Source organism: Misgurnus anguillicaudatus, chromosome 7, assembly GCF_027580225.2.
Source record: "Misgurnus anguillicaudatus chromosome 7, ASM2758022v2, whole genome shotgun sequence".
Classification (NCBI taxonomy): Eukaryota; Metazoa; Chordata; class Actinopteri; order Cypriniformes; family Cobitidae; genus Misgurnus; species Misgurnus anguillicaudatus.
In genome coordinates, this window is record NC_073343.2 from 33,828,784 (window position 1) to 33,855,061 (window position 26,278).

At 36.4% G+C, this 26,278-nt stretch overlaps 1 protein-coding gene across 7 annotated transcripts in view; it reads left to right on the plus strand.

Moving 5' to 3' along the window:
• The window catches only part of ralgapa2 (Ral GTPase activating protein catalytic subunit alpha 2), a 162,621-nt gene that overhangs the window by 29,374 nt on the left and 106,969 nt on the right, over window positions 1-26,278 (plus strand). For all 7 annotated transcript variants that reach the window (XM_073869774.1, XM_073869777.1, XM_073869771.1 and 4 more), the window contains exons 4-12: window positions 15,308-15,365; window positions 16,667-16,710; window positions 16,856-17,036; window positions 21,267-21,382; window positions 21,515-21,653; window positions 22,726-22,925; window positions 23,308-23,538; window positions 23,857-24,030; window positions 24,902-25,042. In XM_073869774.1, the coding sequence (XP_073725875.1) occupies window positions 15,308-15,365; window positions 16,667-16,710; window positions 16,856-17,036; window positions 21,267-21,382; window positions 21,515-21,653; window positions 22,726-22,925; window positions 23,308-23,538; window positions 23,857-24,030; window positions 24,902-25,042 (1,284 nt within the window). The remainder of the gene's footprint in view (window positions 1-15,307; window positions 15,366-16,666; window positions 16,711-16,855; window positions 17,037-21,266; window positions 21,383-21,514; window positions 21,654-22,725; window positions 22,926-23,307; window positions 23,539-23,856; window positions 24,031-24,901; window positions 25,043-26,278) is intronic.

Below are 26,278 nucleotides of genomic sequence, written 5' to 3' on the forward strand. Positions count from 1 at the left end.
GAAAGTATAAATGTCGATTTTGTTCAAAATTGAGGTTTTCATATAAATAAGTACAGGGTTTCCGCGGGGTTGTAAAAGGTAGTAAAAGGTAGTAAATTAAAATATGCCAAATTAAGGCCAGTAAAAAGTAGTAAAAAGTAGTAAACGTCATCTGACGAGGTAGTAAATTTTCGATTGCCTTTTGTAATGTTATGATGCCTGGAAATTAGTTCAAATCACCCGCATATCTGTGCAAATAATCAAAGATCTTTCGTCTCTGGGATGTGATCAAAGCCTGGAGTGGAGCCAAATCACGTTCCTCTCTCCACTGTAAGCGTTCTGTAATCACTACGGACCGGATCCACTCCGGGTTTTCTGACTGTATCACGTTAAGCTGAGATAAAACTTTTTCAGCTAGCATGGTCAAACTTATAAATGCAGGAAGGCTCCGATGTTTTGAAGATCGATAAAGGCGTAAAAGACGATTGACTTGGCTTAGCGAAATGATGAAGATTGGCAAGCCCTTCAGTTCGTGGGCTAAGAAAACCAAACAGGTAATTGCGTGTCTTTGCACAGTATGACTAACGTAAGGGGTCCTGTATTTTGGGGGTAAATGATTTCTCACGTTACTGATCATCCGCATCACGCTTTTTAATGCTATGCTGATATAGCCAGTGGCTGGTACAACGGGTTTGTTGAACTCGTGGGTAAACTTCATGTGGCGCCACAACAACCAAAAGGCAGATGACATCCAAATCCCTTGAGAGCGATTGACGAGGAATCATAAGAGGAGACTGCTTCCGAAATGCTCTCGCGCGACTTTGATGTCATCCACCTGTCGGTTCTTGCAGTTGCATTTGCGTGTGGTCACAAAAACGTAACATTTGTACATATATTTAAGCACTGCAGTTTAAAAACAAGTAATTTTAACCATTCAAACACAAACAACAGTGCGTCCGCTGTTTCTGTGTCAGAGGAGCACGCTAGCCGCCCATTCGTTTCTCATTGAGCTTGTGTTGTACGTATTTTTGCCGCTTTATTGGCCTTAAATAACACATATGCCTCAAAAATCCCGTCTTTGCAAATATCCTCATATAAACACGACCATTTAGGTCTTAGGAGAAAGTAAACAGCAGAAACTTTTGCGCATAAAATAGCACATCGGCGCTGCCTCTATTGTAACGTAATATTTAGTTGATAAAGGTACAATCATTCAATTTCATTCACTATGGTTACAGGCATCCTGTGCGATTTGTACACTACTTTAACTCGAGTTGCTCGTTCAGGATTTATATTCATACATAACGTTACTGTATTACAGTGGTTCTCAATCCTGGTCCTGGAGCCCCACTGCTCTGCACGTTTTGTATGTCTCTCTTATCTGACAGACAATGAGATCTCTGCTAATGAGCTGATGATTTGAATCAGCTGTGTTAAACAAGGGAGACATACAAAATGTGCAGAGCAGTGGGGCTCCAGGACCAGGATTGAGAACCACTGCTGTATTAGAGCTGTGACTGTAAGCTGTTGTGTGAACAGTTCAACAGACTCTGGATTATTCGTTTATGTGTACTGAATAATATGATATGAAAAAGTTGTATTTGTTCACATTAGTAAATGCATTATATAACATAAACAAACAATGAAAAATATAGAGTATATAAGCATTAATTAATTCTTGTTTATGTCATTACAGTAATTGATGGTAGTTCATGGTGCATTAACTAATGTTAACAGTTTCAATGTTGATAAAAAAATTATTAGTAAATGCTAAAATAAATACATTTACAATTAATAAATAATTAATAAAAGATTCATTTAAGGTGGTGATATTCATGTTTTCTTTTTATACAGTATAGTGAGTTGTTTAGCTGTTTCGCCTTAATTTGAAATGCCCTGCAAACTACAGCTACCTATATATGCAACAGGAGACTTCAATGTGGAATTTATGGCAAAAAAAATCTCCCCTTAAAATGCTATTGGTCTCGCCTACATAAAGTGTTAGGTAAAGGAATATGACTTGCCCTGAAAAATATTTCAGTCAGAAGAATTTTTTTCACTTTAATTCTTTTTTATATGTTATATATGTCAAAATCTGTGTAAATAATAGAAAGGTTGCTGATTAACACTTGCCATTCAGTGTCGTGATGGTTTTAAAAAATATTCTGAAGGTAGTAAAAAAGGTAGTAAAAAGTAGTTAATTTAACTTAAGGATTTCTGTATAAACCCTGAAGTACATTAAGCCCTCATCTAGCTATCCCATTTAACAACTAAAATGATCTTTATTTGTATGTTTTCCAAGAGGTGTGTACCGTCCTAAATGCTTAATCTAATACAAAGAGGCGCATATGGCTGCCTAACAATCATTTGCAGAATAAAAGTTTTGGTTTGCATGGTATATGTGGGTGTACTGTGTATAATAATTATATATAAATGCACGCACACACACACACACATGCATGTATATATTTAAGAAACATTTGCATCAGGGCTTCAGACTAACTTTTTCACTAGGAGCACAGTGGCCCCCAACTGAAAATTTTAGGGGCGCAACCAGAAAATTAAGGGGCACACACCGTAAATCAAAATGCTAACCAAATATTCACATTTCTACTAATTTCCACTGTATGAAGCTGGTTGCCAATAACTTACTGTAGAAGATAAAGACTGAAAATGTTTTATGTTCATTTAACTTTGAACAAACTGTTGCCAGTAAATAACATCAATGTAAAATCTACAGTATGTTACTGGCAGCTAGTAAAAAAAATTATATTTTGTAATGATAGATGCAGAAAGTACAATGTGCTGTTTTCAATTTATATCACAAAAAAAGGTCAAATTTACTGGTCGCACTGGATGTAAAATTCAGTGGCACACTCTCAAATTTGGTGCCCTGTGCATGTGCATTTATTTAAAAAAAATTCTTAACATTATACATGTATTTGTGTATATATTTATTTATTTATTTATTCACTATTATACACAGTACAGCCACATATATTATGTAAACAAAAACTTTTATTCTGCAAATGATCAGTGGCGACTAATCGTTAGGCAGCCCTGGATGCGTGCATCCAAATGCGCGTCTAACATTTTGGTTTTTAAACATGGAATTAGGAATTGTTTGTCAGACTTCAAAAATCATAGATCGTTTTAAAGTATTTTTAATAGAAAATGCCTAAATATAATATATAGTCAAAATATAAATAACTCATTTTTGAAAATTTGCTCATTCCGACTCCATTTGCCAGCATGGGTCACATATAATCTATATATCCGGTTTGCATGCAATAATAATGTTACATAATTTTGTAGTCAACGTAATCGATGACTATTCAAACATCTCTGATGATCGGCTCATGACTACACGAATGTGCTGAATCTTTCTAGTCAAGCTCCTGCATACAGTGAAGGGAGTAAATGAACTGTAATTGGATTTTCACAGTGGCAGCATGAAAGAACCGCAGCCTCCATCTTACACATGCCCATTTACAGCAGCACCATCCTCATTCCTCCTTCATGTTGTGTCACAGCCCGTCCTCTCATTACTGCTGGAAGGGATTATGCCAAACGCCACACTGTGATGGCTGTTTGACCCCTTTTTATTGGTCGGCAGAGGAGAGATGATCCCTCAAGCTGCTGTCTGGAAGGTGGTGATGGGGGCTTGTATTGTTGTACACCTCCTCCTCCTCCTCTAAGCTTTTCTCTTTGTGTCTGGCACCATCTACCGCAGCAGTGGATTTTGGCTGCTTTCCTCTGTGTAAATGTGTGAAAAATGGTCCGACTGTATGTTTTTGTGTTGTATTTATCCTCCAAACGCTTGATAAACCCCTGACCATCCCATCACTGTTTTACCAAGAACATTAAAATGCATACACAAAGAAATTTGAAGCCAACCCACATCAACTGAAGTGTACTAATGATGGTTCACAACTACTGTGATTTGTAATAATGACAAATGATCCAATTTCTTTGAAAGTTAATTCATTTTAATTCAGGTCAGTTCAAATTTATTTGCACAATGCATACAGTTTCAAAGAAAATGCATAATTGGCATTAAAGTGAAATTACTGAACCTAAGCATAGTAGCCTGATAAAAAGTTGCTCATTTACAAGAAAACATGTCAGACGGACCTACAGGGTTTCAAATCTGAGCTCCTTATATATTGCCACCAATTTTACTATACATGGTGGGTTGAAAATTAAACTTTGAGAAGATGTTAGTGACCGAGATCTTTGACAGTCAGTCCAACACTGTTGAAGTTCAGCTTTATGCAAATGTGCAGCATTCGTAAGCTCATGTGATCTGCAGCATGAAGCCATTGGACAATACATGGACAATCGGTTCATGCTGTAAACTTAACACGTCACATTGGTAGTCATTGCACATGTAGTATAAGTCAGGCATGGCTGCTTTACATTGAGTTTTGTAGATAAACTCGGTCTCAAACACTTATCTGATCACGGCTGGTCATGAAACACCCTGGATGATGAATAAGAGCATTGTTATCACCCTTGATAGTCATTAGCTTAAGACAGCGTCTTTGGCATCCAGATGGGCAGATAATAGCGGCTTCCTCTCTGCTCAGTGTGGGCTGTCCACAGCAATGTCTCACACTCACAGGTGCCACACAAACACAAAGAGCCTCTTATGGCAAAGAGAGAGGCAGTTGGGGAAAACAAGACACGCATTTGCCTTGCATTTCCATCTCCTCTTAAAGCGCTCCTGCCAAAATGTGTCTCTGAAGAGCCACGTGAAGTCTGAATTCACCCAATTTATAACCAGTTTAAAGGAACACGCTGACTTTTTGGGACTTTAGCTTATTCCCCGTACCCCCTAGCCTGACGTTGTCATACTCAATTCTAGTCAGAATTTGAGTCTGATACCGCTCCATTGAGCTATAATTATGAGGTGTGTCTCAATCGAAAAACGCCTCTGCACTCAATTGGATAGACCTACGACCAATCAGAGCAACGGAGTGTGTCACGTACGTTACGTCTTTTGCAGCCTGACCGAACTGCTAGTTATTTTGCTACAAATAAGATTGTGATTATACTAAGTCTTAGAGAACGTACATCAACACCTACTATGTTTACAACATTTCGTTTATATCACAACACTAAGTCATACAGTAAGACTGTCTCTTACCATTTGTACGTTAGGTGAACTTCATCCACGACGAGACCCATTACGTTGGCTTGAAAATATTGGAGCCTAGCATGTCCTCCACTTATTCAGCAACCACAATTCTGGGCTTCCGAAAAGAAGCTGGCAATGACCGCTAATTATATCCATCTCGTCATTCACGCCGAGTTGCATCGCCTTGATACCAGTTTCAATTGCGACCAACTTTTGCCGAATCCCGTAGGAAGGATGGCAAAAACATCAACAAATGCCTTGCTCTTGTTTCTCTGTTCCTCTTTTAAAATCAATGCTCTGTCGATATATTTTAGAACAGAACAGAATCCACACATCGGAATTCTACAGCGGCAGCCATTTCGTTGTAAACAGATTTAACACACGCGCTCTTTGGTGACATGGTTCATTACGTTACTGTTGATCATCTGTCCATCATCGTATAAAGCCCGCCCTGACAATTTCATTGGTTCGACCAGCTTTTGGTCTAGCATAGTAGCTCCTCAACGCAGAAACCCCAGACCGATCTTCCCGTTCTCAAAATGTTGTGGGCGGGGCTAAGATCGGCTGACATCCAGGCTACGTACCCCCCAGAGTTAGATAAAGTCCATACCCTTTTCATCTCTGTGCGTCCCATTTTCTCTGTCTGATGCACCCACTGCTAGGCTAGCTTAGCACAAAGACTGGAAGTAAATGGCTCCAGCTAGCATACTGCTAAATATGCTAAAATGACAAAGTAACTATGACCAAAATAACGCCAACATTTTCATATTTATATGTTGTGATTTGTTTAGTCACAGCGTGTACAAATAACAGGGTCATATGAGACAGCCACCTTTTAACCGTATATATAATGAGAACTATATTCTCAGAAGGCAAAGAACTGCTACTTGGGCGAAGTGATTGGCACAACACGCTTATTAAACTAAATACTGTGTATGGACTTTTGAACAATTATATAATGTATTTAACTTTAAAAAAAGTCTATGGTTACAATGCGTGTTTTCATGTATCCTTCTTATAATACTTTGTTGAGTTAATAAGAATAAACACAGATTACAATTCTCGCTATTAACTGGTTGATTATTAGCATTAATATTAATGAGATATTTGCTGTATATTAATACCTAAAGGTACTTCTTAATGCCTAATTCTGCAAAATCTTCTTCTTCATCCTTAGTCCTACCCATACTTAAACTTACCAACTACTTTACTAAGTATTAATAAGCAGGACTATATTGAGGCAAAGTAGTAAATAGTTAGTTAATAGTAAGAATTGGACCTTGAAAAGTGTGAATAATGTATGTACTTTTATATGATTTATGTGAGCCGTTTCAAGCCTATCTTCGTATCATTTACTTTATTTTGAGGTATTTGTTTAATCTTTCAACAACATTTCTGCCAAATTCTTAATAAATATTATGTTTTTATTTGCATTTATTTATTGAAAATGAAAATGGGGAAAACATGAAAAAATAACAAAAGAAAAAATGTGTTTCCCGATCTTTGTCTTCTTGTCATGCTCTGTCTTTTTCACACTTGCTGTTGGGTGACTTTGTCACTCCTGAGGTTTGCTTTTGTTGAAATTCTAAAAGACATTGGACTGAAATGGTCAAAAATACATCTAGAAATGACGATTAAACTAAAAACTGGAGTGGTCTCTTAAATTTTTCCTTGGCTGATTTTACAGGATATTTCTTGTTGGATATTGGTATTACCAGACTGTTTCTTACTCATGGTCTCAGGACCTTCTGTAATCTATGACATAATCAGACCTCTGATCCCTCGATCTTTGATCTCATTTCATGTGACTGAACTGATCCTGGGTCAGTGCTTTTCGTTACTCTGGCCTGTTTTTGCCCTCTTTACTGACTGCCGAGTACCTTGTAAATATGGGAAAGTTGACTAAGGGACATGTTTTGTCAGTTTTGTTTACATTGCCTGTACTAAGAAATGGTTTTCACTTCAAAAGACATGTCTCTTCATTAATTGAACTATAGAAAGGTGTATAAAGGCACACATAAATAAAATATGGATCTCAATGCTTGGGAGCTAGAAAATGCAGACCATTGAAGGGCCAGTGAATAAAATTACCTGGTAATAATTATGAATAATGACCAACAGTTAGAGCTTTCTTAGGACTGGATTACAGTGCATTGAACTTTAGTCTTTAATTTTGACCCGTTTTACTAAAGTTGTATTTTTAGAGAAATACTAATGAGTTTACATAATATGTTTACTTCAAGTTTCTTTTAAATAATCATGGATGCTTAGGGAATGCTCACTTTCACATGATTTATTATTTTTATATTTTAGGAAATACTCTTGATTCCTTGTATGGGAGAATTTTCATATATGTTTGTGTGAGAGAGAGAAAGAGAGAGAGAGAGAGAGAAGAAAAGCTCAGCTGATTGATGCTTAAAGTCACTTTTTTAATACAATACTTTTCTTTTGAAACGCTAACTCTGATGATTATTGTACCATAGGTTTTATATTTTGAGCTTTTTGTGTGTTTAAGTAAATGCATCTCATCTAAATATTGATAATTTTTAGCTTGTCCTTTGCATCATACACTTGGAAATTTTCAGCCTACTATTTTAAGTTTTGGCTTGTGAAAAGTTGACATAACTGTTGAAAAAGTTTTTTTTTTTTTGTTGGCCCGACTCCCATTTCCAATGTGTTTTTTAAAAATTACGCTTTTCACCTTAAATTAAGTTAAAGTAACATAAAAATATGTTGATTTGACCAAAAATGCTGCTTTTCTTACAAAAATGAGATACTTAAACGAATGCTCTCGGCACAGATTAAACGTCCATCAAATACTTTCGCTTCAAATCCACTTAATCCCGGCCTCAGGCCTTCAGAAATACCAGTTTGTTTGCAGAATGCATTAAGAGTCTGATTGCACTTAAAGGGTTTTGCAGTACTCTTAATTGACGTGTAGTGTATACAGCATATCCATCATCAATGCAATGGCAAAAAAACAAACATTTTGCGTTTAAACTAGGGGTGTAACGATTCATCGTGCAAATGCGCGTTTTCTCAATGAATGAATTTGAATGAATTACGGTGAAATCCCGGCACATCCGAACGCCAGAGGGCGCTCCCGTGCAGAAACTCCCTTTGTGCCACACAAGAAGTAGCATTACAAACGCTATTCCAGGAAATGTCTACACATGAATATTTATACGCTGTTCTTTAAATTGTTTCAGGTATTTTCATGATAATAAAGAATATTTTGAATGATTTTGTTTAACGAGTGTTGCTTTTTTAAATACACATTATAAACGACTCCGACTCATAATGATTTTAGATTGATAAGGACTTCCTACTGACCAAATGCCGTAATACAGGCACAAGCTGTGCATAAAACAAAGAATCGCAGCCTTGCGATTCAGAATCGATTTCAGACAGGCATTTTTTAGAGCCCGACCGATATGCGTTTTTTCGGGCCGATGCCGATACAGATATTAGGGAGTAAAAAAAGACCGATAACGATATATCGGCCGATATTCTTTATGTGTACATTATAGTTCAGTATATACTACAGTATATTATACTAAAGTACTGTACATAGAATACACTATATACTTTAACATAATATACTATGAATAAATACAATGCAATGCAATGATCACTCACAAATGTGGTGATCACTCACAAATGTGGTGATCCAACACTTATATTGATGTGACAAAGATATGTAGGCCTACTATAGGCAAGAAGTTAACAATAAACTTTATTATCCAAAATTAGTTGGATATCAGTGCACTAAACAGTAAACTTGACTTATTATAAATAACTTTAAAACACAAAGAGAACAAAATACATAAAACTTGCATCATTTGCAGTTTTGACGAGAATAACGTTATAAAGAGAAACTTATGAAGTCATTGATTAATATTAGCTTTACAGTAAGTTGTGTACTTCACAAATTAGTTAGGCACTCACAGTTACGAAGACAATGCTTGACGGAGCACATACTAATGTACGCTATGTTTAATGTTGTGCTTGTGCACAACGTTTTTATAACACAAACCCAGGGTTCCGTGCAAACTTTAGACTTTAATAAAACTAATGCGTCTTCGCTCCGCCTCTTTTATTTAGCAAGGGTGTAGAGTTGCGCGAGCTTATTGAATCAATTGCTCTGAAATGAGCGTGTTAACTATAACAACACAAGCAGCAGTAATCTCTTATAGTGATATATAAGTGCACGGCTGCGCGTAGTTTAAACGTGTCATTTCTCCGTCTCGCGTCATTTCTCCCGCTTGCGTTTTAACTCGCAAGTCGACAAAGAGACGGATTAAAAACACCAAATGTAAGCGGGAATGCGTCTCTCTTGTCCATTTATAATCCAATCGACCAAAGCGCGTCTTAATACCAGGTGTAAAAATGTTGTGAAGAAGACACTGCGTGACTGCAGCCACCTGAACTGAGAGCCTGACTGAACTGAGGTGAAGGGGGTGGGGGATTGGATGGTGTCACTACAGTGAGTGATCTGGGTCGCCATTAGCAACCAGTATGGCGCACTCTGCTGGACAAACAAGTACTTACATCTTTCAAATGCATTTAATGTGTTCTGTAACAAACGTTCATATCGGCGCATATCTGCGGCTTATACGCCGATACAGATATATCTGCGACATGCTCATATCGGCCGATAAAATCGGCAAAACGATAAATCGGTCGGGCTCTAGCATTTTTAATGAGGACCGCGATTGAATCGTGATTGAATCGTTACATCCCTAGTTTAAACAGGTGGCGTTTAAAGCCTTTTACATCTGAGCTCCTCGTATACGGTTATGTTATTATCTGCATTATCTTAATCAGAACATTACCCCATGATAATATGTTAATGTGATGGCAACCCCTATACGAAATTTGAAAAAGGTTTTGCCAGCAATCCATTTGTAATTGTGTGCATGTTTTCACAAGCAGAACTGATTGGCCATCAGCAATGTCCATTTATCCCCATTTAGTATGTAAATGGCCTGAGAAAGGTCATAAATAAGAAAACAAGGAGCTGAAACATAATCTGCTATCAGTTCTCTCTCTCTCTCTCTCTCTCTCTCTCTCTTTCTCTTTCTCTCTCTCTCTCTCTCTCTCTCTCTCTCTATCTATCTATCTATCTATCTATCTATCTATCTATCTATCTATCTATCTATCTATCTATCTATCTATCTATCTATCTATCTATCTATCTATCTATCTATCTATCTATCTATCTATCTATCTATCTTGGGAATATAGGCAGGGCTACATGGAGCTGTTTGTTCATATATTTAGTTATATTGTCTTGGTTACCTTTGTTACTTTTTAATAAATATTAAATAAACTTTTTTATTAAACTTATTTAATTAGCAAATTCATTTTAAGTGCCATACATACTGTAAAGATGCAGGCCTGGGGAGCATATTACAAGTAACGCACTTGTTTTTAATTTCTTTTATTTCGTATTAAGTCAACAACATATAACCCATTTTGCTTCTTTAATGAAATGTTGTTTAAGAGTAAAATTCTCAAAAAAAAATAAGAAACTGTAAGGAGGCACTTGATTTTATCATTGTAGAATGGTATTGTCTATGTGGTAGAGGTTTTAAATAAACTGTTTATGATAAGGTCTGTATTTTTTATATGACAATTCTTGGTAAGACCAAACCCCCAGTATAGTAAAGTCAGTAAACTTAATTCAGTTAGTGATTGGGAAATTCTGGCATATCCTGTTCCTTTATTCCTTTGTTTCTCGTTTTTTAGACTGTAATGTATCCTCCCTTTCTCTCTTTCTTTATTATGGAATACGAATGTATGTCTTAAAATTTACTATGTGTGTCATTTATTAATTACTTTGCTCATTTTGTTTCATTACTTTATTGAATGATCTGCATTGGGATTTGCATTGTGTTGCTTCCACCTTCTGGATAATTCAGAAATTGCAGTGGTATTTCTAGAGAAATAATGGGTTATTTTGCTGGGACTGTTGCTTGGGCCAACCTGTTTTGAATAATATAATTTATTATATGTCCTTTCATCTTTCAATATGTAATATATTTATAATATATATTATTTAAACGCTGAGTCTGTTGATAAAATAATAGCATATTAGCAGCATTATTTTTAAATATACATAATATATAAATATATTTTTCTTAAAATTATACATGTATGTGTGAGTATTTATATATATTTATACCACGGTTCTGTTGAATGCTGTATTCTGATTGGTTGAGAAATGTTCCATGGGTATGCATTATTTTTTGATAACTGCACACCTAACTTTTCAAATGTCTTAAAAATAGGCACCAGAGTCAGACCAGAGCATTGTTTGTGGTAACCATGGTGTAAGCGGATTAATTGACTACGGGCCCTTGAATTATTTGAAAATAATGCACACCCGCGGTGTAACAGCACGACGCGAATATTTTCTTATAATTCAATGGCCCGTCGTCAATTATTCCTTATATATATAATGTAAAAAAAACTTTTATTCTGCAAACGATTAGTTGGGATTTAATCATTATGCAGCCCTAATCCAGAGTAAATGATTTTATTGACCTGTAGTGTTTTGTTTATAGAGTTTCTGTTCAGTCATGTCCTCTGTACATCACACCATTAGCGGTGTCTGTTAATTACAGCATTACGTATAGTGGCCGTTGTGTTTCATGTGCTGTGCTTTGATGGATAATAATAAATTGTTATTTTTAGGGATGCACCGATAGGATTTTTTTGGGGCCGATACCGATTTAAACAGACAACTTCTGGCCGATGCCGATACCGATATTAAGGCACTTGTATACAATACTATACAGTTGGCCTATTAGCTAGTTTATTTCTGCATCAAATTATTTTTACTGAACATGGATTGGATCTAATTAACATTCAACTGACCAACATAATAAGAGAGGCACAAATTAAGCTAAAACAAATATAATAAGACAGCATGACAACCTTCAAAGGTGGTTTTTGCTATTCAGCATTTATTTTATTAACAACATTAACTCATTTTTTACATATAATGGATTTCTTTATGCAGTTAATTAATAAACAATCCGTATCTGCCTTTCTCGTGCTATTGCAGACATGCTGATGGTTTCAAATTCATCAAAAATCGGCCGATAAATATTGGAGGCCGATACATCGGTGCATCACTAGTTATTTTAAATTATGATACTAAACATAATGTTATGCATAAAGATATAGTACTCTGACCCATTGGATCCTGCCTGCTACTTGTAACCTTTATTGCACAAACTGTCATTGTCAGAAAGTTACAAACTTATGCATAAGAACAGTAATGTTGCTCACAGCAAGCTACCTGTAATCAGCCATCATCTGTCCTCAGATGGTCCAAAAGTCTTAGTGGCTTATCGGATGTTGCGGTCTCAAGCATTCCCCACTCAGACACGCCGCTTCAGAAGTTGTGGTGGCATGTGGCAGCTGTAAATCCCAGGGTGGCGTCCAGGCCTATCACTCCTCGTGTAGTATATTCTCAGTCATGCACGCCACGTGGCAAGCATGCCGAGTGTGGATAATGCAGATGCAAGAATGCTTGTTGTAATGCTCCATCCTTATGCTTGGAGAGCTGCCGCAGATTAACGCAGACCCTGGCATCCAAAGTCATCTCAAAACCGTCATTCCAATTCCGACAGGGTGCATTTTGTCACTGCAGCAAGATGTAGCAAAGACCCACCAAACCCTAGCTTTCCTCCGCGGACCCCAAGTGTGCGAGCTTAAACCGAAGGGAATCACCCACAGTTATTTGTCTGCTTCCTCAAGGCAATGACAGCTGTTATCCAGCTGTCCTCTACATACAGATAGACGCTCTGGATCAATACGGCTGTGCTCAAATGCTCTCATACTCATGTGTCATCACGCAGCAAAAGAAGTAAATGAGAATGACACTGTAAGACAGGCCCTTTAGCAGCCTGAGTGACGGCTGTCGCACAACATGAGAGATTATGTTGACATTGAGGAAGATTTATTTATCCTCTTCTTGTCGAGCATCACCACTGACACACTGTGAGTCTGTTATCAGAAGAAAGGCCACATTCAGGCGTGTGCACGGACACGGAGACATCATTGATCCCAGGTTGATCTTTGGTTGAGTGTGTCATAATGCAATTACCCATAATGCAATGTCATGTACTGCCACTGATTACATTACCCTTGTCTATTATCTAAGCCTACTTGTCTCTTTATGCATCACCCTACAGGGACACGTTTAACGCTCTCTTAAGTCCAAAGTAACCATAAGGTGTCTATTAGACACAGCAGTCATATATAGATGGCTGCGTAATTAGATGTTTTCCTGTTGACCATTTCAAATAAAATGCACATCACATTCACTGCTTAGACTCTTATTTATGTTATTTACTCTTATTGAAACGTAACGGCCAAATATGCTTATCACCAGCCAAATCATTGCAAATATATTATAAATGTCACAGTGTTATTGTGAAAGTCACAAATTATATATAAGTTAGGGCCCTATAAAATCCATTGTATTTTTTCCCCAAATTCCGTTTTATTTATTCCTTAAATTTCGTGTTTTCCATTAAAATTTTTCTGGATATATTAAAGGTCTGTCATGGAGCCAGAACCCCATATGAAATATTGTTTGAAAGCTTAGAATGTCTATTTTCTGCAGATATGCATCACTTTGACATGTATTTTACTGTAAGAAAGTTGTTTACACTTAATTTACTACCCCCCCCTTCCCAAATTTGGATATTCACATATGACACACATTCTTATATCAAATTAAAGCTCTCATTCCCAAGAATCCCAGGAGGAAAGCACCTATTTTTTACATTTATTAAAACACAGACAACATATACAATCATTTTTAGCAGTTTCAACAGTGTTTTATGTAATTTCAATGGGTTTCCTGTAAAATTATACCAAACTTTTGTATGTAGACCTCTGCATGTGGTTATCAGAAGCTTGTGAATTTGGGTAGGCCAGATCCAGGCTAAAATCCCCAAAGTAGCCCCTGTGCTTAATTAAATTAAATTTCTCTGAAATTCATAAAAAGAATAGCTTTCTGTTTTCAAACTATACTATTACATATGTACTTAAGTATATCCAATTAATGTGATATTGAAATATTAAGAGATAAGAAGTATTTTCTTCTTTAAGGAAGCTATCATTATTACTAAAAAATTTAGGAGCATCCATTAATAATTATACAAGCACCACAACTTTATCATCCTGAAGATTAAAAGCTTGAACAATCAAACCTGATCTTAAATTATTTGTCTTATACTTGACTTGTGCTTGGCCCATTTTTAAACAAGCTCTTGCTTAAAATGTGTAGATTCATAGGGACCTATGTTATGTTATTTTTATATTCAGTTATTTAGTTATATACAAATTTATTTTCACGTTTTTCAGTTTTTTTCTGGATTCTGTATTTTTATTTTCTTTAATGGTTAATTACATTTTACTTATCAAACAGCATGTTTAATAAACTGAATTCATAAAATGTAATATTTAATTTTTTCATGAAGAATTAAAAACAGGTTTCACCACAACAATCATTTGCACTCGCACAAATGCTCCCAAATATATTATAATGTCACGCCAATTAAATTTCAGGAGCATTTGCAACCAAAATGATTTTTTTTTACATTTAACAATGCAACACGATGCTGATGTGAATGATTACATTTGCATAGATGCATAAAAACAAATAATTGATTATTAAAAAGCAGTGCGGGGTGCGTCTTTCTCTCTCTCTATGAGGTGAGGGTGCATGCGCAGGAGACTTAGTAAATAAAGCGCATTTTATATATTTGAACTTGGACCGCTGTTTAAAGTTCTTTATAATGTTAAGCGCTCAATCAACACATTAAAGATGCCACATTATACATATCTAAACGACCTTTTTGCACTTATTGGTTAAATTAGATGACCATGCCCCTCCCAAACTTAGTTTAATAAACTTCATAAAATTTTTTAGGATGCAACACATTGTGATGCATCGAGATATTGGATTAAATTGAACCGCAGACATAAAAATCGTAATCGAATGATGATGATTCACTAAACAAAACAAAACATGCATTGAATTCAATAAATTGTCTGCTAAATGCATAATTGTAAACATGTTGTACTTAATAATCGCATGTTTAGTGCTCTTAAAATCATATAGTCTATTGATTTAATGTGTTTTACTTTTGCTTTTTCTATTAGAAAATTCTGCAACTACTACCTGAGAAAATCAACAGTCGCTGGCAGTTTCACAGTATAGGTAAGTGACTGAAAACACCTGTTCCTTTGACACAGTATTAGCTGAAACTGAAATAGTGTCACTGTGTCTGTATGCATTGCTGTATAAGACCCGATATGTGTGTGTGAGTTTTTTTGTGTGTCTACTTGTGAGGTTGGTTCAGCAAAGAGACAGTGTAACCTGGTTTAAATACTAAGCTTTTTGAAAGAAAATAATTAGATACAGAGAAAGTGAGCGCTGGAGGTTAATAAATGAGAAATGCAAATGAGAGGCATGATTTGAAATGCTAATTTCTAAATTAAATTATGCGTCTCGTGGTTTCAGTCTCGTACAGCAAGACCCTCAAAGGAGGCAATAACCTCAATTATAGCTTCAGCTTTCCCTTTAGACGGACACACAGACTTTTATGGCGCTTTTCCATCGCATAGTACCCCACGGTTTGGTTTAGTTTGGGTCGGGTCAGCTTACTTTTGGGAGCTTTTCCATTGGGATCACTTCGTAGTACCCGATACTTTTTTTTTTTTAGTGATTCCTCAGGGAAATTTAGTCTTCAGGTATTTCCAGCTTTGTGTATGTTGGGCAAAGATATTTACTTGGCTTTATTAAAGCTAGTACTGTAGCTTTTGTGAGTGAAGGGTGTTCACATTGGGACTAATCTGCAGTGACAACAGCAACCCAAATCATTTACACAGGCAACTAATCAAAGCAAATTCATAACATTCATAATGGAAATGAAGAAAAAATTATAAGGCTAAAGTAAATGTTTAAAGTAAAGTCATCAATTTATCCATACAGTATGTTCACTTAAAATTGTTACAAGTTGAGAAGTTCATTAATGTAAGCAGTTTTACTGTTTTTACTGTTTTTATATATCTACATCTCTATACTGAGACAGACAATGCAATGTCTTTAAAAGTAAAAGTTGGATCTATTTTAAAAAATTGGTAACACTTAAAGCTTTGTCATCCTAAATTTTTTACTCGAAGTGAGAAAATGTAAGTTTAATTTTTTTAGGTGTTTCCAGTTGAAGTAATTTTTACGTTAAAGCAACTTGGCTTTGCAAGTCAATTAAACCTACTATTTTAAGTTTCGGCCTGTGATAAGTTGACTTAATTTTAAATGAATTTAAAATTAATAATGCCTGGTACCCTCTTAAATTAATTTAAAATTAAAACAAAACTCTTAATTTGTTAAGTTGCATAAATACAAGTCCAACTTTAATACAAATGTTTTTGCTTTGCATCATTGTATGATTTTATTTGTTTGTGTCACAAAGCTGTTAAGATGTGTTGCCTTACACTGTTGTTGTTTTTCATATTTAGGTTCAATTCTCAAAAAACTTTTGCACACTGGAAACTCATTCAAGGTGGGTGGTACAAATAAAAAATCAGTAGATATTGAATTATACAAATCTTGTTTAGTTCAAATGAAGCATAAAATTATAGCTTTGAATATGGTGTATGTAACCAAAAGCAGTAATTGTATGTGTGTGTGTGTGTGTGTTTGTACAGATTCGCTGTGAGGGTATGCGCTTGTTCCTTCTCTGGCTTCAGGCCCTGCAGAGTAACTGTGCCGAAGAGCAGCTCCTCATCTTCGCCTGTCTGATCCCAGGATTCCCTGCTGTACCCTCATCCAGAGGACCATGCACACTGGACACCATCATCTATAACCCCTTCTCCAACCCACCTGATGGTAAAAACATACCCATACATACAGGAATACATATCATACCTAAGACCAGGTTTCAGTTATTTTGCGACATGTTTTAAAGAAGCGATTACAATGCGACATGCATTAGATGGGTGTGTTAATGGGACCCGGGCCTGTTAATTCTCAGCATTGGAGAGGTGATATCTGCTAAATGAAATGAGGGCTGACGTTCAGATAATGCCTTGTACCCTCTTCAACAGAAGCACCTGGACAGATGAGTTAAACTCAGTACTAATGCTCTGCATACCTCGCCTCACCTGAAGTACACAGTCACCCCTTTATTCTTTCCTGTTCACATAGTTGCCCTTCTTGCATTTCATTCAACAAATCTTTCGAGTTTTTAATAATGGCCATTAATGGTCGTGTGACACTTTAAATTTACTATTAACGCGTAAAAGGAGGTCAGACTCTGTTGAACGCTGAAAGGAACAATTTCTCTTGATGTTTCCTCTCAGAATAGATTTTATCAATGCCCTTGAACTTGTAATGACACATTCGTTTCAAGCACATTGAATGTGGATATAAAATAGATGATTTTTTCTTTCGGTTAATGCTGAGGAGCTTTAATACTTCGCAGTATAACTGAAAAGTTACAGATTCATCCTCAAGGTTTTTCCATCTTTTGGGATGTCAAACACTGTAGGGACACCGGTGAGATTAATGTGGAACTTCATGTGCTTCCTTAAAAAATTTTTTTTTGGGATATTAAAATACCATCTCCTGTGCATAACTGTATGTCATACGTGATTTACTTTCTGAAGTGTGTAAACATTCTCAACACTTTCTGAAAAAAGCTCTGTTGGATAAATGTCTCAACCAGGGTCGTTTGTTAAATCGCTCACCTGTAGGGTTCTTATTCAGAACCGATTATGATTTTTAAAATGAACCGGAACCATGCAAAATTCTTAAGTTTCGGTTCTAAAAGCGGTTCCAATGTGATGCACGGGCAAAGCGCTGGGAGCGGTCACTTTAAATAGCAATGTCTTACCTAATGTATATTAATTACGTTGAGCCACTATTTAAAGTCACACAACCGAATTAAAGCAGCTTATTACAAAAAACACTACGCTTTGTATAGACGGTTTCATCGGACACACGTGGGCTGACGCGATACACGTATGATTCTGAACTTTACTTACGGTTTCCTTTTTTTAATGGTCTGACTAGTTGCTAAACTGATCTCTTGAATAAATGCCTCGTCGAAAATAACAAATGTTTTGGTTTCCTGAGTAATCTAGGTGTTGTTTTTTTGCTTGATATATAAACAAACTATGTTTAAAGAGCTTTGTTGTTATTTATTATTAGCGAAGTTTACCGGAAGTTACGTGCGGACCACGACAGCTGCTTGTTTATGTTGTTACTGCTGAAACCGTCTATACTTGGTGTATATAAATAAAGTCAAAAGTGTGAAGTAATTTCCAATAGGGATGCACAGAAATGAAAATTCCAAAACCGAAAAAGAGGAAACCAAGGCCGAAAACCGAAACACCCAAATAAATTATGCCAATTATTAATACCATTGCATTTATGGCTATGACTGTGTACTAACTTTATTAGGGGTGTGACGGATCACAAAACTCACAGTTCCGATCACATTACAGTTTTTGAGGCACAGATTGGATTATTTTTTAGGTCAGCAAAAAAGGGGTGGGAAAAATTTTATAACAAATAAATTACAAACATTTATATAAAAGAACAAAGTTGCACATTAAGTAAGGTCTGAAATTAGCATTAGGTACAGAAATTGAATTAAATAATCATAATACTGTCTTTATTGTATAAATTAAATATAATTATTATTATTTTTAGAGCTACAGAAGTGATTTTCTCTTTGTCTTTGGTTGCTTGATTAACATTATAAAACGGCTCATTCTGGTTCTTCATTCTGATTGGTTGAAACGCGTTCTAAGCCGTGATAAAATACCCCGGTAAACCCACGGTTCAGACCGCATCATAAGTATCACTGCGCCACTGTTGCTGCGTATTGATTTATGAAAATAAACACCACGGTTTTTAATCATTTTTTAATTTTTCTACCTTTGCACAATTATGGCGATATCCAGATAAATGTCAATAAATAAAACATTTCATCAATAAAGAGAAAACGTTCTCTGAAGTTTTTTTGTCTTATTGATATTTCCGCTATTATCCACTAGAGGGCAATCTTACCCAACTTAAACACTGAGGCATTCACTCGACACATCAGCGTTGTGGTGGATTTAGCGTGTGTTTTGATCAGGCTCTGAATCTGATCTCTTACAAAGTTCCTCACAAAAATGGAATTATCTCCGCATTTAGCTGAAAATTTGAGAGGTGATAACTGATAAGACAACAAATGAAGGTAGGATGAAACGTTTTTTGATGTTGTTGGAAAGCGGATGGACTGTTCTTTCATTTTATATCTTATGTTTATTTAAAGAAGATCATTTTTCTGTAAGGCATTCAACTAAAACTGGGTGGCAACTTAAAAAAAACCGCTGACGGGGAAAAAGTTAAGCATGCTTCCAAACATATTTGATCATCACTTCAACAGTTGCACGATATAAATGTTAATGTATAAATTAGATGAATGTTGATTTATAAAATAAACACCACAGTCTTTAATCATATTTTCATTGTGCCTTTGCTGCGTCTCTGTTGTTTGTGAACTGCGCTCTGTTGCAGCCACACTTGATTCTGAGGAACTACTTTGTTTGGCGGAAGAGTAATATTTATACTAATATAATTACAACTTATTTGTGTTTTATTTTATAAAATCCCGCTAACGTTATGAATATGAAGTAACCGTTTTATAAACGCAATAAACCCCTCGAAGCGTCGTGCCTAACAACGCCCCTTAGCTGTTATAAAATGCACTGGTAACCCACTGCTTCTTGGGGTTTATTGCTTTATTAATGACACAGACTTAAGTTAGTTGAGTCTCTTTAAGAGCAAATAAGCACAGACTGGTTTCTGACTGTAATCTATACATACACTTAAACAAATGTTTCTATTAGAAAAAGAATACTGTGGAGATCATTTTGTTTGTATGTTCCCTGTCAATAACAGAAAGATGTTATGTTCACTTGCTTTTTGAAACGCGTCTCTCCGTGTATGCACTACTGAGTGTACGATATACTGATTCACGACCTCGGGAGCTAGGGAACGAATTGAGACACAGGGATATTGAAATACGTCCATCCCGCAGACATGTTGCTTCAGACAGGCACGTGAAGGTCGCGGTTTCTGTTTGCGTCATCACAACATTTTGGTCGTATTGTTTTGGTGATAAAAGTCTTTCCACCGAAAATGCTCTTTTGGGCCATTTTCAGACAAAAATATTTTGGTGAATCACAAATTTCCAAAGGTATAACGATAAGGCAAAGTGTAACACGTGTGAAAAAAATGATATCCTGCAAAGGCGTCTGTAAAAGTAATATGACCAAACATTGCTCCAGCACAGCATAAATCTCAAATCATGCAGTATTTAGAATATTTGGGAATAAGTGATATAGTGACTGAAAATATCAATTCACATTACATATTTTGACAGCATTGTTTTTCATATTTCTTTTATTATAATGGAATCAGGACCAGGAATCGTTAGGTAGAACTGGAACCGAAATGTCTACCGATACCAAGCCCTACAAACTGACACCAAACATAGGTCCTGTTTACACCTGGTATTAAAATGCGTTGCGGTTGATCGGTTCACGAGTGGATGAAATACATGTGTAATCTGGGTCAAAATCATTTTGAGCTCATCCACTTTTGGCCACATTCGGTAGTCGAAAACACATTAGACCGGATTGCTTTTGTGTTGTAGACGCTCATGTGGTCGATGTGTTCGAACAGCCACAAAAACCGCATACTCTCTGCCTATTAATCGAATGTGTGACATACCGAGCACAATGTTTTTACATGTTTTACAACCCACAGTGTTCGGTGTTAAGGCTATCATTGATAAAACTAATATTTTTATTTCATTGTTTCAATTGCTCTGTAATATCTGAGAAAGCTCTTACATATACACGTGTAAGACTTCTAGCAACATGTTGACTAACACCACAAGCAGCGGACTCTGAAATAAAATTAGTGCGCATCAATTTAAACCTGTTAGCACTTCTTTAAAAGGATGTACATATATTTACTTTGTTACTATTGTGTTCAAGGTGCTACACACTTTCAGATGTGTATGAGGATTTTTAGACTTTGTGGTTTGTGGTTTTGTAGCTAAGATCGTGGCAGAGGAGATCACCCCACTGGTGCCTGCAGTTCCTGGAGAAAAGGTGACGGATGATCACATCTGCTCCATCCTCCAGATTGTGCTAAAGGTCATGGTTGTTCAGGTGAGACGGTGTTTGGTTTATAACGCTTGCGGTCTGTAAGTGATCCTGTAATTGTGCTCTGGTTCAGTATTTGTAAATGTTGCTCATAACTGGATTGTCATAATGTAATTTGAACCTCTAATTCTTTCACAGGCCTCCAGCTTGGACTGGAAAAACAAAGAGAACCAGGACACAGGCTTTAGGTTTCTGTTTTCTCTCTTCAAGAAGTACTACATGCCTCACCTATTCTCCACCTTTACAAAACACACCAACCTCTACAAACCACAGTTAGGTGGGTTTAAGATAAGAAACTTTTCTCCCAAAAAATACTTTAAAAAAAATTATAATTTTTTGTTTAAAATTATCCGTGTTGTGTGCTGGTCATATTAGTTGCCCAAAAAAGAGTTTTATTGTACATACTGTAACGGTGCATTCACACGGGGCGCAAGCATTTACTTTGAGTTGGTGACGTCATGCGTTGCCGAACTGAATTGTGAAACCGTCGGCTTTGCATCACTGTCATTGCTTGTGAAAGAAGTTGAACATTTCTTTTCAAGCGCCAACGTGTGCGTCAGCCAATCAGATCACCTTATGCGAATAATCTAGTACGTTTATGCAAGACCGGAGAACAAAGGAGCATGTGTTGTGGCCATTGTGATTGGCTGTTGGCCATGCTTCAAACAAAGCTTCCGTCAAGCTTTAACGCTGGCGCCCCGTTTAAATGCACCATAAGGGCGTCAAATACTCACTTTATCCTGGTATCTATTTAATTATCAGAATTTATAGCTTATCAAATTAATCATTGGCAAAAATGCCTGTGGTGTCAGTTTTTTGGTAATAATTTCCCTAATGTGGTGTCAATATAAAGGGTTTTAATATTAACTTTTAATTGTTGGTAGTTTTGTTAGCTGTCAGATGAGACTATGAGGGAATATGACCCCAAAGACACTTTTCTTTAGTTAAAAAAATGGTTCCCTTCATCTCAGTGGAATGAAGATTTTGTTACTTTTCTACATTATCTGTCAATACTCGTATAAGAAAATGATTCTGTCGTTTTGAAATAATAGTTTGCTATTTGAAATAATATTTATTTTTAAATGTCCTTTCTAATGTTTATATATCTACTAAAGTAGTGATGTGAGCAGTTGGCCACGTCCAGTGAAATTAATGGGTCTCTATGGGCCTCTGCTGGTCAAAATGTATCAATAAAAATGTATTTATTTTGTAATCAATTTCTGGGGTCATTTTAACCCCCAAGGACCCTTAGTGTAAACAGGAAAATCTGGGCTTATGAGGGTTAGGGTTAGCTATTTCTTATTTTTCAATATTAACACTAATTGAAATTTTCTGCCTGTCTTCTTTAGATCTTCCCATTCACAGACCAAAGCCCTTGTATGTCCCCGTGACACGAAACAACGAGAGCACGTACTGCACCAGGGACCAGTACCTGGCTCCCCGCGTGGCCTTCATCACATGGCTCGTAAACTTCTTCCTGGAGAAGAAGTATGTGAACTCCACGAGCAGCTCAAAGAATGGAGGAGAGGTGCTTCCCAAAATCATCCAGGTGAGATCATGCAGAGCAGTGATTCCCAATCCTGCTCCTCGAATACCCCCTTCCAGAATGTATTCGATGTCTCATTATTTAAAACACTCATCAGCCAGAATGAGTAACATATCTCTCAAGCTGATGAGTTAGATCAGGTGTACTAAATAAGGAGACATCTACAACATTCTGGGAAGGGGCTATTTGGGCACCAGGATTGGGAAACACTGATGTAGATAAGTTCATAAGACAGGCCAAAGTCGAAGTTTTGACTGCTTTTTGAAACTGTATTGTTATTGAAAGTCTTCAAAATCTCATGAAGGCTTGAAATAAAGCTGTAGTGTTGAGATCATTGCTTGGCTTTTGAATTGTGATTGATCTTGTAAATATATTATTTGCTCAGACTGTGACTGCAGGCGGTATCAGTCAGGAGAAGAGCTCAGACTCTGAACCCAATGGTCCTGTGGAGCAGGATAAGAGTCACTCAAACAGCAGCACGCTGTCCGATCGCAGGGGCAGTAACTCCAGTCTCTGTAGCATTGAGGAGGAACATCGAGGCGTCTACGACTTAGTGCAGTCCATCTTGCTATCCACTCGCGACAACGTCAATTTCGTCAATGAGATCTTTCATCAGGTCAGCCTTTGATAACTTGCTAAGAAATATATAAACGTCACTCCACCTCTTCTAAAAATTCCAGATGTAGATGTTGTGCTCTCTGCTGCCACATTGTGGAGAGATTGGGTCATTACAGTTAAATTATTGACATTTATTTCAACAGATTTATTCATCTTTTCATTATTTATTTACTGGTATCCCTTTTATATAAATGAATGTGCAGTATTTGCTATGCTTACTCTTGTTTATAAACAACACTTAATGTTTTATATCACACACTAATGACTCATGGCATTTGTTTGATCATTAATATAATTTGTTGTTTGTATTATACAGGCCTTCCTTCTGCCGTCATGTGAAGCTTCAGCCACCCGTAAGGTGATCAAAGTCTATAGGAAGTGGTTTCTGCAGGACAAGCCCAGTTTCATGAATGAGCCCGAGATCACCAACCAGGGTGAAGATGGTGAGGAAGAGCACCACGTCTCTGAGACGGACAGTGTACACATTCAGGTACTGTTACACACGAATGCTGTTCTTGCTAATTCACTAAAGTTCACCCAAAAATCAAAATCATACAGCATAGATTCACTCTCATGTTGTTACAAATCTGTATTTGCCCCATTCACTTTCAAAGTATTATTTTTTTCCTACTATGGAAGTCAATGGGCCTTCTGATTGGTTTGGTTACAAACATTTCTCAAAATTTTCCTTTGTGTTCATCGGAAAAAAATAATTCAGAGAGTGAATACATGATGAAATTTTTATTTGTGACCCGTGCTGGCAAAATGAGTCTGAATTCGCAATGTCTAATTTTAAGCAACATGCAAGAAAGTATAAATGTCGATTTTGGTTGAAATTGACGTTTTCATAAAAATAAGTACATTAAGCCCTCGTCTGAACATCCTGATGCTCTAAATCAGGGGTGTCTAACCTTTCTGTGAGCAAGGGCAACCACAATGGATAAAACAATCTGAAGGGCTACTTTTTGATATAGTCTACTTAAAACTTTTTTTGTTATTTTATTTTACTTGTTGAAATTCAATTTATTTGAAATGTTTTAGTATTGTTTTAGTATTGTTTAAAATGTTAACATAAGTAAACCAAGCCAAGCTAATATAAAAATATGTAATAAATAAATTACAATTGAGACTACTAATAGAAAGTGCTTTTGCCACGGGGACCACGTTGGAGACCCCTGCTTTAAATAGTCATTAAACATCTAAAATGATGATTTTTATTTGTACGTTTTCTGAGAGGTGTGCCATCCTAAATGCTTAACTTATACAAAGATGCATCTAAATGTCAATCAAACATTAAAAGAAAGACAAAAGTTGAACACATACGATAACGATCCCTTTAACTCGTCTGTTCTCTGTCATAGATGCAGGCCATCGAGACTCCCGGACATAAGAGATCGTCCAGTTGGGGGCGCACTTACTCATTCAGCAGTGCCATCAGCAGAGGCTGTCTGACTGAAGAACAGAACCACAATGTGAAGGCCGGCATCCAGCCCGCCCTACAGGTACTCTCTCTTTCTTTCTTTCTCTCGCTCGCTCGCTCTCTCTCGCTCATGTTTCATTGGCATGACAAGTGGCAGAGCTGTTCTAAATTCACAGTCATCCACAGGTTCAGTTGTCTGTTTGCTTTTATAAAATAGTTATTTTTCAATTCAATTCTACTTATATAGCGCTTTCAGTACAGCTTTGCATTAATAAAAACAGGGAAAAACAAAACAATCAGTAGACATAGGCAGCAGAGTACAGCGGCTAAGATTAAATCGTACTAGTGAGCGTAGTAATAATGTAAGACATAGAAGAGGGTGCTAAGTTAAGCCAATGTCAGCTGACTCTCTAGGGGTAAAAAAACTTCTAGGAGAAAAACTCCTAGGAGGGTTAGGAAAAAGTCCTAGGACGAAAAAAAACCTTGAGAGAGAGAGCCAGACATAGCTGATTCTATAGAGCAGTAATTCTTAAAGTGTGGTCCGCGGACCACTAGTGGTCCGCCAAACCCCTTAAGTGGTAATCCAAAAGATTACCTAAACTAGGCAAGTGTTTATACAAAATTATTACTTATTTAAGTAGATTTTTAATGCACTTGTGAAACTGTGGTATCAGTTCTTGCCATTCTGTTTTAATAACGTAAAAATGGATCAGTGGCTGAGGAGTCAAAAGAAAAGATCAAGCGTCAACTGAAAGCAGCTAAAATTCACAGATCTATTAGTTTTGTAAAGTACTAGTTTGTGTTTCATGTGTAAAATCCCTAATTTCATTGATTTTGGACATTAAGGGGAAAATTTACTATAGTTACAACCATAGAATTCATATACCCACCACCTCAGTTTTAAACTAATGGCTCTTTGGAATGACATTAAGTGGGACCTAGGCTGTTATAGTATGTTTAATTGCAGTTTTTTTTCACATGTGCAGTTTAATAAAATTCATATAATAATTTCTAAAACATAGCATTGCATTTGTGTTTAAAAAATTAGTTTTTGACTTGAAACAGTTGCATATTAAACTTAAATTTGGCTTATCCTTCCTATTTGTTTTTTTGGGGGGGTGTTAAAGTGGGATTCTGTTAGGTGGTCCTCCGAAAAAAATTGGAAGATAAAGTGGTCCTTGGGCCGAAAAAGTTTGAGAAACACTGCTATAGAGGATATATTTTATAATAGGTACGATTTTATACAATTATATGGGAATTAAAACATTTAAAATAATATATATCTATGCACCAATAAGTAGATTAACTCATTCACCGC